The sequence below is a fragment of the Grus americana genome, chromosome 28 (assembly GCF_028858705.1).
Source record: "Grus americana isolate bGruAme1 chromosome 28, bGruAme1.mat, whole genome shotgun sequence".
Taxonomy (NCBI): domain Eukaryota; kingdom Metazoa; phylum Chordata; class Aves; order Gruiformes; family Gruidae; genus Grus; species Grus americana.
In genome coordinates, this window is record NC_072879.1 from 2,136,800 (window position 1) to 2,150,340 (window position 13,541).

Genomic DNA, 13,541 nt, shown 5'->3' on the forward strand with positions numbered 1-13,541 from the left:
ACCAGCCAGCACGGCTTATGGATGGGGATTTAATAGACACCTCTCCCCCCGCCCGCCTCCCCGCGCCAGCAGCTGCTCCGCGCCCCGGGGACCGCAGCCCGCGGCGGGGTGGTGGTGGGGACCAGCTCCTCAGCCAGCACCAGTTTGGAGCCCCAGGGCTGGTCCCTCCAGCTGGGAGGTGATTTTGTGGGGTCCCCCCGCCCCCCCCCCCCCGGGCCCAACCTGGAGCCCTGACATCCCGCCATGCCCATCCCTCCAACTGGGCAGGAGAGCCAGCTCCGCCTGGCACCGAGGGATGTCCCCACGTCCCCATCCTTGCCCAGCTCAGGGTCCCTTGGACACCCCCCCAGCCCCACACCCAGCCTGTCCTCATGGCGTTGCCCCAAGAGCACCGACGGCTCTGCCCCGAGCTGCTCCCACGAGGCAGCACCCGCTGCCACCGGGTCCCCACTGCCCCCCGTGTCCCCGACCCCACCAGGGACAGGCTGGGGTCCCGGCACAGCGGTGGTTGGGGTGACCCCATCCCTCGGTCCCGCTCACTCGTCCCTGGCCCTGTCAGGTTTTGCATCGGCATCTGCTGGGGCAAGCAGGGACCCGAGCGTCTTTTTGAGCCAGAACGCTGGGTTTCTGGTGAAATCCTGCAGCAGTGTTGCCGTGACGACCCTCCTGCAGTTTCCATCCAGAGATGTTTTCCTTTGTTGTGACAGGGACGTGGGGAGGCGGCCGCTGGCGAGTGGGGTGCATGGCGGCGATGGTGAGGGGCTCCCACCACGAGCGGCCAGGACCCACCACTGCCCCCGGGGAGACCCGGCAGGGCTCCGGCTCCAGCACGGGGCTGGGGGGTCCCCACGGCTCCAGCACAGCTCTGACTTGGCCCCAGCCACCCAGGGGACAGTGGAGGGGCCAGGAGCCGCATGTGACATAAGTTTGATAGGTCTCAGCCAGGTCTCGCTCCCACCAAGAGCCACAATAGAGAGGTGATGTGGCCAACCCGCAGCCTGGGGACAGGCGTGGGGACACCGTAGAGAACCGAAGGGGATGGAGAGGTTGATTCTGCAAGACCGAGTGGCAAAGCATCTTTGTCACCTCGATGACAGAGCCACTTTGGGGGCCAGTGAGACCAGGAGCCTCCTGAGCTCCGGTGCTGCCTGGTTTGGCAGCTGGGACCGTGGCGCCGTGACCAGGTTGCTGAGCAGCATCACCGCTGCCATCCCGTGGGTGCTGAGCACTGGCGTACCGGGGTGCCAGGGACCCTCCCTGCGTGGCAAAGACCCCCGCAGCTCCCCACGGCCGGAGCGTGGCCGTGTGCCCCAGTCCCCACATTGCCGGGGGAGCACGGGGGGACCCCGTCCTGCGCCCCACGGAGCCGCTTGTTATTCCGCTCAGGTCCGCCGGCGGCTAATGAAGCCCGTTCCAGGAGAGCTGCCACATTCATCGGGAAAGCAGCTTATTAATGAGGCCTCTGCCACCGCAGCTGGGGCCAGCGCTCGGGGCACTGGCAGCGGGCGGGAGGGTGGACGGACGGACGGACGGACGGCTCCGTGGCAGAGCGAACCAGCAGCTGGTGCCTGTCCTGGCTGAGGTGCTGGTCCAAAGCCAGGGCGGGAGCAGGGCAGGATGCCCCGACCCAGGGTCTGCTCCGGAGGGGACAGGCTGAGACCTGGCACCATGGATCCGCTTCCGTGCTGCCCAGACCCCTCACCCGCTGCTCCTCACCCCCGGCTGCGGCTCCTTTCTGCTTTCGGCCAGGGCCGAACCTGCCCCATGGCACAACCTGGGTGCGGCGGCAAGGGCACGGAGGGGTCCGGGCTGGGGACAGCAGCATCCCCCAGGGATGCAGGGACTCTATCCTGGCCAGGCCCAACTTCCCTCCAAACCTGCCGGCAGGATGCATTGATTTTATTTTCTGTTTCCATGGCAACTGCCTCCTTCCCTTCCCCCTCCTGGCAGCCTGACCGTTCCTTCGCCCTCCTGCAGCACCCAGCCCCGGCCAGCACCCACCCTCCACCGGGGACACGGAGGACACAAGCTGTGACCCAGCGTGGTCCCTTCCTCCAGGGACTCTCCTGGGTGGCAGTGCCACCAGCTCAGCATCCACGGGCAGGGCCCAACCCTGCACCCTGGTGCCCACCGTGGCACCAGTGGGTGATTTTGGGGGAGCAGCCGGCAGGGCTGGCACAGAACTGGGAGCAGGCGTGGGGGACACCAACCCCAGTCAGCCCCTCTCTGACACCAGCAATAATTAGCAGCCAGGCCAGCAGGACACCGCACTGGTTCATTAGCCAGGGCGGTAATTGCCCCCCCTACCCGGCACTGCCCACGCGGGGACACAGAGCAGCATCTCCCGTTAACAGAGCCAAGCTCATTAACGGCACATCCTACCCCCACACCTGCTCATGGCTGATGTGTCGCATCTCCAGCACCCCCTGCGTGGCGGCACCGGTGGGGAGGATGCCGGCACCGCGGCAGCCCGGCCACAAGCCCGGTGCCCTCACCCCGTTGGGAGGAAATGCTGGTTTGTGGCCTAAAAGCAGGTCCATGAGAAGATAATAATGACATCCTTTTATCCATCCCCTGCCAGAGCGACGCACCCGTTGCCACCCCGCACAGCTCCTTCCCCGCGCGGAGATGCCACCACATTGTTATTTAGCATTAATTACCGACTGTGCCATATCCTGCCCTTCCTGGCCCCCCCAGACCCCTGGGACCCCCCCGGCCCCTCTGCGCAGGGGTGGGGAATAAAGGCAGAGACACATCCCAGAGAACAGGCAGGGCCCTGTGCCGGGCGGAGAGGCCGCGGCATTGAATAGCGCCTGTGCCACATTCACCGGTAATCTCCAGCGTTTACACGGAAGTGGAAATCAATCGCTGCAAGTAATTAACAGCGAAGGGCACAACACCCGCTTCTTCTTCGGAAGCAGCTCCCGGCACCAGCCGGGGTTGCTCAGCAAAACTCACACGCCGGCACCCGCCTCACAAAAGGTGCCGGCACCCGTTTCCTGCGCCACCGGCACGAGGTGGCCGTGCCGGCACAGGGCCAGCATCCCAGCGGCTCGCGGGTGGGAGCTCACGCCTGGTGGGAGCGGGGGGTCTGGATCCGTGCCGGCACCTGGTTTGGCACCAGCCTTTCTATTAGCTCTTGGATAAAATGCAAAGGCCCCCCCCGGCGAGCGGCTGAGTGCCGGGCTGGACGGCAGCCGGGAGCCAACGCCGCCACTGCCAAGCTGCTCCCAGCGCAGCCCGAAACAGCTGCATTTACCACCCGCCTTGTTCCTCGAGAGCGAGGAGGGCGAGGAAGATGCCGAGGCTGAAGAGCCCTGGGGCCAGAGTGCTGCCCCCCAGTCCCCCCCCAGGTGGGCAGGGCTGGAGGGGCCTGGGGGGGCACTGGGGTGAGGGGGGATGGTGCCGGCAGGCGCAGGCAGGAGGTGATGCAAGCAGCGGTGGCACAAATGGCAGACCCATCCCCGACGCACGATGAGCCGAGGGGCAACTAAGGCTCCTGTGGTTTTTGACCCAATTTCTCAGGGAAAACTCGGCAGGGGGAGAAGGGGAGGAAGGAGGAGGAAGACAAAGCCCGTCACGCGTGTGCTAGTGTGTGTCACCGCATGTGTGTGCATGCACGGGCATACACGTGCGTGCTCATTAACATGCGTGTGCAGGCGTGTGCGCAGCCCAGCCGGGGGCCGAGCTGGGCGGCCGGAGCCCCCAGAGCCGTGCTGCGAGGGGGAGGTGATGGCTTTGCAGCACTCGGCTGATTTTATTTTTGCTTGTGGCTGAGCGCAGGCAGCCTCAGCGCGGATGCCGTGATTCATGCAGGCAGCCCAGCACCCGGGGAGGTTTGGGAAGACTGCAGAGCGTCGCCGTGCCGTCACCTTGTGTTGCCTCCCCCGGCAAGGTGGTGGTGGGGGCCGGCTGGAGATGTGAGACTACCCTGAGGTCGAGGCTTGCAACCTCACCGAGCACTGGGGCACATCCACAAAGACTCGGAGCCGCGGGCAAGCACAGCAGCACCATATGCCTGCGAAGGATAATTTTAAGCAGCTGCTGTGATATATGTACGGGAGGGGGGGCGATTTCTCCCTGTACAGCTGCTCCAGGCTCCCCGCAGCTCCCTCGCAGGCTCGGGGGGGGCAGCTCAGCCCTGCCTGGCTGGGGTGCCCACGGGAGAGCCAGGAGGCAGCAGAGGTGGGGAAGCAGGGAGGGCTTGGATTTCCTGGTGCTTTGTGCTGGTGACTTCCATCGAGGGGGGTGCTGGGGTGTGCAGGGATGCTGCAGCATGTAGGGATGCTGGGACATGCAGGGATGATCGAGCGTGCAGGGATGCTGGAGCGCACAGGGATGCTCGAGTGCGTAGGGATGCTGGGGTCTGCAGGGATGCTCCAGCACAAGGATGCTCCAGCTTGTGGGGATGCTCCAGTGTGCAGGGATGCTGGAACAAGCAGGGATGCTGGGATGAGCAGGGATGCTGGAGCATGCAACAATGTTGGAGCGTGCAGGGATGCTCAGGTGTGCAGGATGCCGGAGCACGCAGGGATGCTGGGGTCTGCAGGGATGCTGGGGTCTGCAGGGATGCTCAGGTGTGCAGGACGGTGGAGCATGCAGGGATGCTGGAGCACGCAGGGATGCTCGGGTGTGCAGGATGCTGGAGCACGCAGGGATGCTGGGGTGTGCAGGGATGCTGGGGTGTGCAGGGATGCTCAGGTGTGCAGGATGCTGCGCCGTGCAAGGCTCCCTGCACACCCCCGCACTCGGGCTCCCTCACTGCAGTGTCTCTCTCTCTCTCTCTCTCTCTCTCTCTCGCCGCTGCTATTTTCAGCCGCGCTCCACCAGTGCCACCTACAGAGCTGGCCCAGGAGGGCACCCAGCCGCCCCCAGCCCAGGGCCCGCCGGGGTCCCCCCTGGAGCCGGGCCGGGGGGGGGGGGGTCTATCCCCGAGCCCAGGGCCGTGCAGGGGCCGGGGGCAGGTTGGAGGAGGGGGAGGCCTTTGCGGGGGAGGTGAAGCACGAGTGGAGGGCACCCACGGAAGTGCTGGGCCGGGGGTGCTGCCTGGAGGGGCGCCGGGGTGTTGCACACACACACGCACCCCCGCCGGGGGGGGGGGCGCTGCAGGGGGTACGGGGTGCTGCTCACGCGTGGGTCCCCGCGGCGGGGAGGGCGGAGCGCTGCGGCGGGGGGGGGGGGTGGTTGTGGGGGGGAGGCGTTCCCGGACGCCCGGGTCCCGGGGAAGCAGTTCCGCTGCTTCCTGCGTGGGGCGGGCGGTGAGTGCGCGGCGGCCGGAGGGGACGGGGATGGGCGGGGGGGGGGCACCCCGGTGCTGCGCGGGTACCCCAATGCTGCCGGGTGTCGCCATTGCTCCGCGGGGTTCCCCAATGCCGCCCGGGGGTCCCCAATGCTGCCAGCATGCCTCTAATGCTGCTGGGCGTCCCCGGTGCTGTCCGGGGGTCTCCAGTGGTGCTCGGGGGTCCCCAATGCTGCCGGAACGTCCCCAGTGCTGCCCAGGTGTCCCCATTGCTGCTGGGTGTCCCCGGTTTTGCCCCCCGCTGACCCCGTCTCCCCGCAGGCAGCGATGCCCGTGGAGCCCCTGATCTGCGCCGACACGGCCACGCGGTGAGTCCCGGTCCCCCGGGGGAACAGCAGGCAGGTGCTGCGGCCGCCCCCCCCGGTGGGTCCCTGCTGGGTGCGCTGTCCCCTGGCCCTGCGGGGACCCATCGCTGACCCTGTCCCCATCGTGTCCCCATCGTGTCCCCGGGACGGTGGCACATGTCCTTGCAGGGTGAGCTCTGTGCTTAACCGGGACGTGAAGCAGTTTGGGAAGAAGCACATGTTCGACGGGAGCGAGGAGACCTGCTGGAACTCAGACCAGGTGGGGGACGAGGACGGGGCAAGCAGGAGGGGTGGGACGGGAGCCGTGCACACGGTGAACACCCCACTCTCCCCCCATCCCGTGACGGAGCCCTGGTGTCGTTCCTGCCTTCAGGGCACATGCCAGTGGGTCACCCTGGATTTCCCGCGCACCGTCAAGGTCTCGCAGCTCCACATCCAGTTCCAGGGGGGATTCTCCAGCAGGCTGTGCACACTGGAAGGTGAGGAGCTGGTTTGGGGGCATGGGGGTCCCTCTGCCTCAGTTTACCTGCACCTGGATCCTGCAGCTGTTTGTTGTGAGGCGCAGAGGTGTTTGTTAGCCATTCCCAAAACCCAAGAGGGGCTGAGGCCGTGGGCTGGAGCAGAGAGGGGTGAATAGTGATGACTGGGGGTTCTCCGGGGCGCTTTGGGTGCAGGTGGGAACCTGCTCCATGAGAGGGACCACTGCCCCCAGCCCTGCAGTACAGCCAATGCAGGATTTTGGGGGCAGCCGTGGCAGCTGGCGGGGGCTCCCCCAGCACCCGAGCCTCCGCGCGCCTGCCTCCACGCTCACCGTCCACAGGCTGCAGAGCAGGGGAAGAACTGGTGAAAATATCTGACCTGTACCCCCAGGACATCAACGCCATGCAGATATCCTTTGCTGCGCAGCGGGCTGGCTCCGGCGGCTTGGCGGGTGGATGCAGAGCCACCCGTGGTGGTGGAGGGGCAGGGGGGCGATGGCAGAGCTGCGATTTAAACAACAGACCTGCGGGTGGCCGTTGGCACTTTGCTAATGCTACAGCTACTCAGCAGAGCTGGAGCATACCCAGACATCACCGGCCATGGTACACCAGGCTGCGAGCCCCACGCGTGGCACGTTTCTCACGTGTCGTGGCATCCCCCTGCCTATTTTTCTCCTTTACGGGCCCTGCACAGATTCCAGGTGGAGGAGACGGTGCTGGATAAGCTGAAGATCACCTTTGAGAACAGCACTGACTTCTTTGGGAGGATCGTGGTGTACCACCTCGGGGTGCTGGGAGAGAGGCTCTAGGGCAGCGTGGGGGGCTGCTCCCCCATCACCTGCGTTCCGCCACGGGGACTCGGCTGCATGGGGGGAAACAGGACAGCAAGCCCTGCCAGCGGGGACACGCTGTCCCCAATTGCACCCCAAGGTGCTGAGAGGGGGTCCCCGCCCCCCAGGATGGCAGTGACAGAGGGACACTAGTGCAGAGCTCCACGTGCTGGACTTCAAGCCGTTGGCGGGACACAGCCTGTGTAACCGGCCGAATAAACGGTGTCCCCGCTCCTTCCTGGCTGCTCCTTGGGCAAGTGGCACCCCGGGACCGAACCTCTGGGCTTTGCCATGGCCATGCCGGTGTGTGACTTGAGCTGGAGAGAGGAGAAGTGCCACTGCTGTGGGCTCTACCTGTCTCTCGCCTTTGCTAACCACCCCTGAACTTTCTTGGAGTGGCTGTTTGCGGCCTCACGGGGTTCCGGCTCGGAATTGCAGTGTGCCGGCTGTCGGCCGGGGCCGTGCTGTGTTCCTGGCTGGCAGGGTGATGCTTCCTGCCGGGTTTTGCTCCTGCCTTATGGATATTTCCCTGGCTGGTTGTAACACTGCATGCAGGGAGGGCTTGGCAAGTTTACGGGCGTAAGAGGGAGCTTCCCTCATCACAAAGACAGCTCTGGAGAGGAATACCAGGGCACTGGGAGGATGCAGGCCTTGAAGAGGTTGGCCCAGTTCCCCTCACGGTTCCTCAGTAGCTGGTGCTGGGATCGGCAGCTGAGACAGGCTGAGGCAATGGACAGGGCTCCACACAGCTGCTTTAGAGTTTACTTCCAATAATGCAATACCTGAATGCACAAACGCACAAAGCAGCCGAGCCCGGACAGAACAGAAATGCAGCTGCCCTGAGGAATGAGTGTCCCCGGGTGCGAGGCGCTGTGGCCATGCCACCCTCCGGGAGAGGCAGAGATCCACCGAGGGCAGGCAGTTCCTGGCTTCCTCCGCGTGCTCCTCGCTTGAAGCATCGTGCCGCTGCCCGTTTTGGGACGGCTGGGTGAGGCCGCGTTGGTCCCAGAGGAGAGCCCTGCGTTGGCCGGGAGAAGCGCTGGTGCCACGGCAGTGCAGCGCGAGCCGCCGTGTCACTCCAGCTCCTTTTTCTGAAATAGCTTGAGGATGTGATTTTCGATAACCTGTTGGACTAACGGAAGGGAGAGACGTGAAACCCAAAGCCAAGCCTGTGAGAAGCCAGTACCGCTGTGAGCAGGACCTGGTCACCATCTTGCTCCCCTTTCTCCAGGGGCTTGTCCCCATCTCCCTGTCCCAGCCCTATCTCCAGCACAGCTCTGGTTTGGAGGGGGAGCAAAGGGGAACAGGACCCATCTTGATTTCTCTGGCTCAGTTTCTCTGCGTGGCAGAGCAGGGAGCTGTGGTGGAAGGTCAATAAAAGCCCCCAGCAAGGCTGGAAGCTGGGAATTGCCTGGAGGTTTTTCAGGGAGGGAAGGCAGGGCTTGCTGCCAGGCACAGAGGGGACACTTGCCTTTCTTGTGTCCCAGGGCCACGGCCAGATCCATCGGGGTGTAGCCAGAATCTGCCTCTGTCGTCAGGTCAGCGCCGCGAGCTGCAAGCAGGCAGTGAAGATCAGGGCATGGCGCTCCCCTGCCAACATGGCGTCCCCTCCGGGTCAGGCACAGAGTGAGGGGACCCCCAAAAGGTGCCCGTCCTGGCTGGGCAGCCCCCCGTGACACCCCCAGGCTGCTCAGTGTCTCCCCCCAAGGCGTGTCACGCTCTCTCCCCGAGGCGGTTACCAACGAGCAGCGATTCGAGGCCAAGGACTAAGCGCGGATCTTCCCCGTTACCTAGTAGGGCCTCGACACACTTGACGTGATTGCCGCGCACGGCGTAGAGCAGAGGAGTGCCGCCATTCTGCAGGGAAAGGGAAGGGGCTGCGTCATTGCTGGCCTCACACAGGGCCATGCTCACGCAGCTCCTGCTTCTCCCGGACCTGCTGGGATCCCCTTTCCGCCCTCTCCCACCTCCAGGCTGGGTGTTTTCTCGCAGAGCGGTTCTGCACAGGTTTTATTCTCTGTATGCAATACAGTAACTTTTAAATCGTGTAATTTTAAAGACAACCTTAGGTTCTGAGTGCTGTTTCCTTGTGGCTGGTAACATCATCAGTGTGAACAACTGAGGAAACCATTTAAAATTATTATCCAGATTAATTTCTCGAAACAACTGCATGAGCAGGCAAACGAGTGCTGTGAGCCTGGGAAGCATCTAGGAGAAAGGCATTGCTGCTCACTCAACCCAGAACGATGTGAACTCGCTACTGCTTTTTAAAAAGAGCTTTGCAGACCCCTGTCCGGGGCTTGGTGTCGCTCCCAGCGCTGGCGTGGTCCCCGCAGCAGCCTGCACCCTGCGGCACTCACCCAGTCGTAGATGTTGATGTCCACGTTCCTCTCCAGCAGCATGACGACGATGTCGGTGTAGCCGCCCATGCTGGCCAGGGACAGGGCGCTCTCCCGCTCCTTCGCCAGCACGTGGGGGTCGGCGCCCTGGGGACGGCACAGGCGTTAGCCCCGCTGGGCGGAGGAGCCCTGCTGAGACCTGGGGCGCTCAGCCTTGCTGGGTACCCCAGGGGGGCTGATCGTGGAGCCAGGTTCTGACAGCCTCTCGGGGCAGAGACAGCTCACGCGTTGCCGGTGACCTCTCCTTAGCAAAGTCCTTACCGGGCATATTTTAATCATCATCAGACATCTCAGGTGAGGACTTAAAAGCCCTTCTCCAGTGTCAGTAAACTAAGCCTTCCTGTTACTTATCCCTTTTTCCCATCACTGGGAACAGCTTTACTGGCCCTGTCTAGATGCCTGTACAGTATCCACCATCTCTTTCATTACTGATTTACGTAGAAAACCTCCCCGTCCTCCGAGCCCTGCCAGCCACAGACCTCTCCTGGTCTTCATTATATCCTTTATCAGTGTATCACCTCATTTATTTTGGGTTCTGTCTCTCTGGTAACACATTGCAGATTTGCTGCTAATACAGTAACAGAGACAAGAGTTGGTCCGGTGCTTATGAGGTGTGAGTGCTTGCTAAGTGTTGGATACACGGGGATGTGGGACTGAGCTTTGGGGAGCAGCTTGATCCAGAGTGCAGGAGGATCTGGTTCCTGCTCACCCCCAGACACTCTTTGACTGCAACCCAGCACTCAAGGACGATGCAGCAACGAGTTCATTAACTGCAACGATACCTTGGTGAGCACATTTGCTGGCAGATTACAGGGCCCAAGTGATAAGCCTGATCTCAAATTACCAATAAGCAGATATTTAATTACAAACAGTTATTGCTAGCTGTGAGATAAGGCTCTTCATGCTCCCGACTTAGCTCACAGCCCAATGGGGAGTAGCATCCGTCAGCGTCTGAGCCGTTAGCTCTGCAAACACGTTCTGTTTGGTGCCATGGGAAAGGCCGGCTGAGATGGTACCAGGATGGTGCTGGACAATTTGGTAGCCACTGGGGTTGGAGATGGGAAGTCTCCTGTTAACGAGGTGCTGTACGAGCATGGCCTTACCCATTCCAGCAGGTGACGGACCGTTTCGATCTCTCCAAAGGCTGCAGCCCAGATCAGTGGCGTGAAACCTCTCTCATCAGGTTTATTTACCAAGTTCTCGCCTGCACAAACATGGATAAGACATCATAAACAGGAAGGGTAAAGCCCCCTCTGCTCCTTGTCCCCCCAGTAAATCCACCAACAGCTGTAAAACTAAGCCAAAGGTTTATCAAAAGGCGGTCTGGCAGGACTCTGCATGAAATGGGGTAAGAACCCAAAGGAAGAGACCTGTACCTTTTCGAAGGTGCTCTTTCAGCTGGCTGAGCTCTCCTTGGGCGGCAAGCTGGTGGATGGACAACGCTGGGGGATAGAAAGAATTCATCTATCAGGATAAACTTTCCCCAGCTCAGCACCCACCATCTGCAGGTGGATCCCTGCAAGTCTAGGGAGGCGGTGATGGGACAGCCCTCGTCTTAGCCTCAAAAAACCCAGTGGGTAACTGAGATACAGCATCAGGGACAGCCAGACACAGCGAGTGCTGAGAGCAACAGCACTGCAGGGAGCAGCCTGAGAGACTGCTCCGGTGGACGCTGAACAGCGTGGCAGCAGGAGACAGAAGGAGGCTTCCGTCCCGCTGTCCCTCTGCTCCTGCTACACCCCGCATCCATCTGCGGTCTGCGATGCGCAGCCTGTGCTGCCCGGCGGTACTCACTGTCCAGCGTGGCTGGGAGGGCTGAGACCTCGTTGCCTCGCTGCCTGTTCGTCAGTGTGTTCGAGTGCTTCAGGGGGAAGCCTGTTCCAGAGAGAGGAGGGAGTCAGGGCATGTCTCCTCCGTACACTGACTTGAGGCCAAGAGCTTCATGAAAGCTCAGGTCTCATACATCTGATCTGAAGCTGTTCCCTCCCGTCCCTGGCAAAAACAGAGTCCTGCAAAAAAAGGAATTATTCCCTTGCAAGTAAAGAGCCTGGAGACTGAGGTTTGACCAGTGTGCAGGGACCAACAGCTGACAGGGAAGATAAGCCAGCCCGAACAGCTGCCCAAGGACGGGCAGGGTCCATCTGGGGTGCTGTGGGAGGCAGGGGTCTGGCATTAATGGCAGAATTGTACACGATATACTGCAGAGATATACTGAGGTGCACACAAGTTCATCCTCATATTTCCTGCCCTTGAAGTGCTCCACTTGGAAATAATGTGTTTAATTAGGAAAGTATATGGAAAGAGTTTGCCATCTCTGGTTCCACTGCACAGAGCTGCAGCGACCTCTCACTGCTGGCAGGAGTCATCGGCAAGGTCTGGATTTGGACTTGGCCTTGCCATGTTATGGGAGGGACTGGCAGCGGTAAAAGACTTTTTTCTAGCTGTCTTTGTGGGAGGAGAGACCCAGATGACCTCTCCCACGCCTGTCTCCCACTGGGGCTGTGCCTGAGCATCTGTGAGCACCGGGCTCTGCAACACTCACTGTCAAGGGCTGAGAGCTCGGTGCTCCTCTGCCTGTCCATCGAGGGAGTCGAGGACTTCGGGAGAGGGTCTGCTCCACCTACAAAACAAGGGCAGCCATTAGGGACCTCAGTTTCGCTTGCTGGGGAGCAGGCTGGGCTCCACGTGCAGCACAACGAGACCCAACCAGCAGAGCAAGCACCCCACGTGCACCCCGACCCCAAGTTGATCCCACCACCCCGTCACCCCCAGCACTCACCGTCCCCGTGGTCCAAGCGTGGTGTGTGCTGGTCCGGCCGCAGACACCCCAGGAGGGCACCACTGTCCCCTCTGTCCCTGGTCGCAGCCAGCTCCTCTGTGGCTGCTGCTCCGTCGGCTCCATTTTCACCCTCTTTCGAGAGCTCCTGGGCATCCCCGTCGTTTGGGGGGGTCCCCACGAGACAAGCGACTGCTTCTTCACCTTCCATGGGGCAGCTGCCACACAACAACGCGTTAGGAAGGGGGGGAAAGTGGGGACATCTCCGGGATGGAGGGGGCAGCGGGGGGAGGCTGCTGAGTCCCGGAGCACCCAGCCCTTGCGACCACCAAACTCCTCCGTGCCGGCAGCGCAGTTTGGGGTCTTCGGCCAGATCCCCCCGCACCGCCGGTGGACCAAAGCTCCCGGTGGACCAAAGCTCCCGTCACAGGAGATTTGCGAAGCTGCACCGCGACGATCTCCGAACCGCTCGCCCGAGCACGGCCGCCTTCCCGCTCACAACGGGGCCGAGCCAGGGCGGGTCGGAGGGAAACACCCCCCCCTCCCCCTTCTCCCCGGCCACCCCATTCCCGTCTCCGGCCATCCCTGCCCGCCTCGCCGCCCCTGGTGGGGCCCGTCCCCGCTCAGGCCAGGCCGCCCTTCCCCGGCGAGAAGTCTGGGCTCACCCCGGCATCCTCCGGCGCAGGGCCCCCCCCTCCCCGCTCCGCGTCCTGCCCCAGCACTTCCCCTTCCTCCGGCCTCAGCCGGGCTGGCCTGGCAGGGCCCGGCCGGGCTGGGGCGGGGGGCTGCCCGAGGGGAGCGGGGGGCACAGCGGGGGCCCCGGGCAGCTCCACCTGTCCGCTGAGGGCGCGGGGGCCGGGCGGGGCGGAAAGCCTGGCGTTAAAGCGACAGTCCCTTCCGTGGGACCGGGACGGGGTGGCGGCGGCCGTGGGGCAGCAGGTCCCCGCTGACTTGGGGAGGGGACGGACACACACACAGAAACCCGCACACCCCCCCCATCTGTCCCTCGTCCCGTACGGGGTCCCACGTCCCGCTCCTGCCTGAGGAGAGCGGTCCCGGCTCCCCGGGGGGTGGGAGCGCTCCGGCCCGCAGGCCCGTGGTGCCATGGCGGGCCTGTGAGGGGACAAGTGTCCGCCGGAGAGGGGGCTACACGGGACGGACGACCCCCCCGGGCTTCATGGCCTGGCAAGGGGCCCTGTGACATCCCCACTGCCCTGTACAGCCCCGGGGGGACCGGGGGGGGGGGGGGGTGGGCAGCGCCGGGCGCCCGAGGCCTTCGCCCGCCCGAGGCCCCCACAGACAGACCGCGGGGGGGGAGCATCGATGGGAAGAGGGGCGATCGTGGTGTTTTAACACACCACCCCCCGGGGCTGGGCTGGCTCGGGGCAGCGGGAACGCAGTGGCCCGATCCGGGGAAGGCCGCCCCGGGGCGCCTCCGACGCCTGCCCGTGGG

The 13,541-nt window shown here is 63.4% G+C and overlaps 2 protein-coding genes across 7 annotated transcripts in view; one reads left to right on the forward strand and one right to left on the reverse strand.

Annotated features, from left to right (window-relative positions):
- The window catches only part of NR2C2AP (nuclear receptor 2C2 associated protein), a 12,486-nt gene extending 3,510 nt beyond the window's left edge, over positions 1–8,976 (forward strand). Inside the window, exons 1-6 of one of the 3 annotated variants that reach the window (XM_054805642.1) lie at positions 4,946–4,964; positions 5,561–5,607; positions 5,773–5,863; positions 5,978–6,083; positions 6,425–6,492; positions 6,776–8,976. In XM_054805642.1, coding sequence (XP_054661617.1) covers positions 5,567–5,607; positions 5,773–5,863; positions 5,978–6,083; positions 6,425–6,492; positions 6,776–6,892 — 423 coding nt within the window. In that variant the 5' untranslated portion in view covers positions 4,946–4,964; positions 5,561–5,566 and the 3' untranslated portion in view covers positions 6,893–8,976. Of the gene's footprint in view, positions 1–4,945; positions 4,965–5,193; positions 5,259–5,560; positions 5,608–5,772; positions 5,864–5,977; positions 6,084–6,424; positions 6,493–6,775 lie in introns of those variants that run through there. The other 2 variants (XM_054805641.1, XM_054805640.1) reach the window with 2 other exon arrangements.
- Positions 7,662–13,267, reverse strand: RFXANK (regulatory factor X associated ankyrin containing protein). Of its 4 annotated transcripts, none has more exons than XM_054805636.1 (10): positions 13,106–13,267; positions 12,092–12,306; positions 11,855–11,932; positions 11,107–11,187; positions 10,689–10,754; positions 10,416–10,516; positions 9,274–9,399; positions 8,653–8,770; positions 8,385–8,465; positions 7,662–8,045 (listed from the first exon to the last, which is right to left on the reverse strand). In XM_054805636.1, exons 1-10 carry the CDS (start codon positions 13,192–13,194, stop codon positions 7,987–7,989), a joined length of 1,014 nt encoding a protein of 337 aa, XP_054661611.1. In that variant the 5' UTR covers positions 13,195–13,267; the 3' UTR covers positions 7,662–7,986. The 4 variants fall into 4 exon arrangements, with proteins under 4 accessions (XP_054661611.1, XP_054661612.1, XP_054661613.1 ...); XM_054805637.1 differs by having other exon boundaries at positions 8,704–8,770; positions 13,106–13,260; XM_054805638.1 differs by lacking the exon at positions 13,106–13,267 and adding an exon at positions 12,754–13,080.
- Positions 13,268–13,541: the final 274 nt, after the last annotated feature.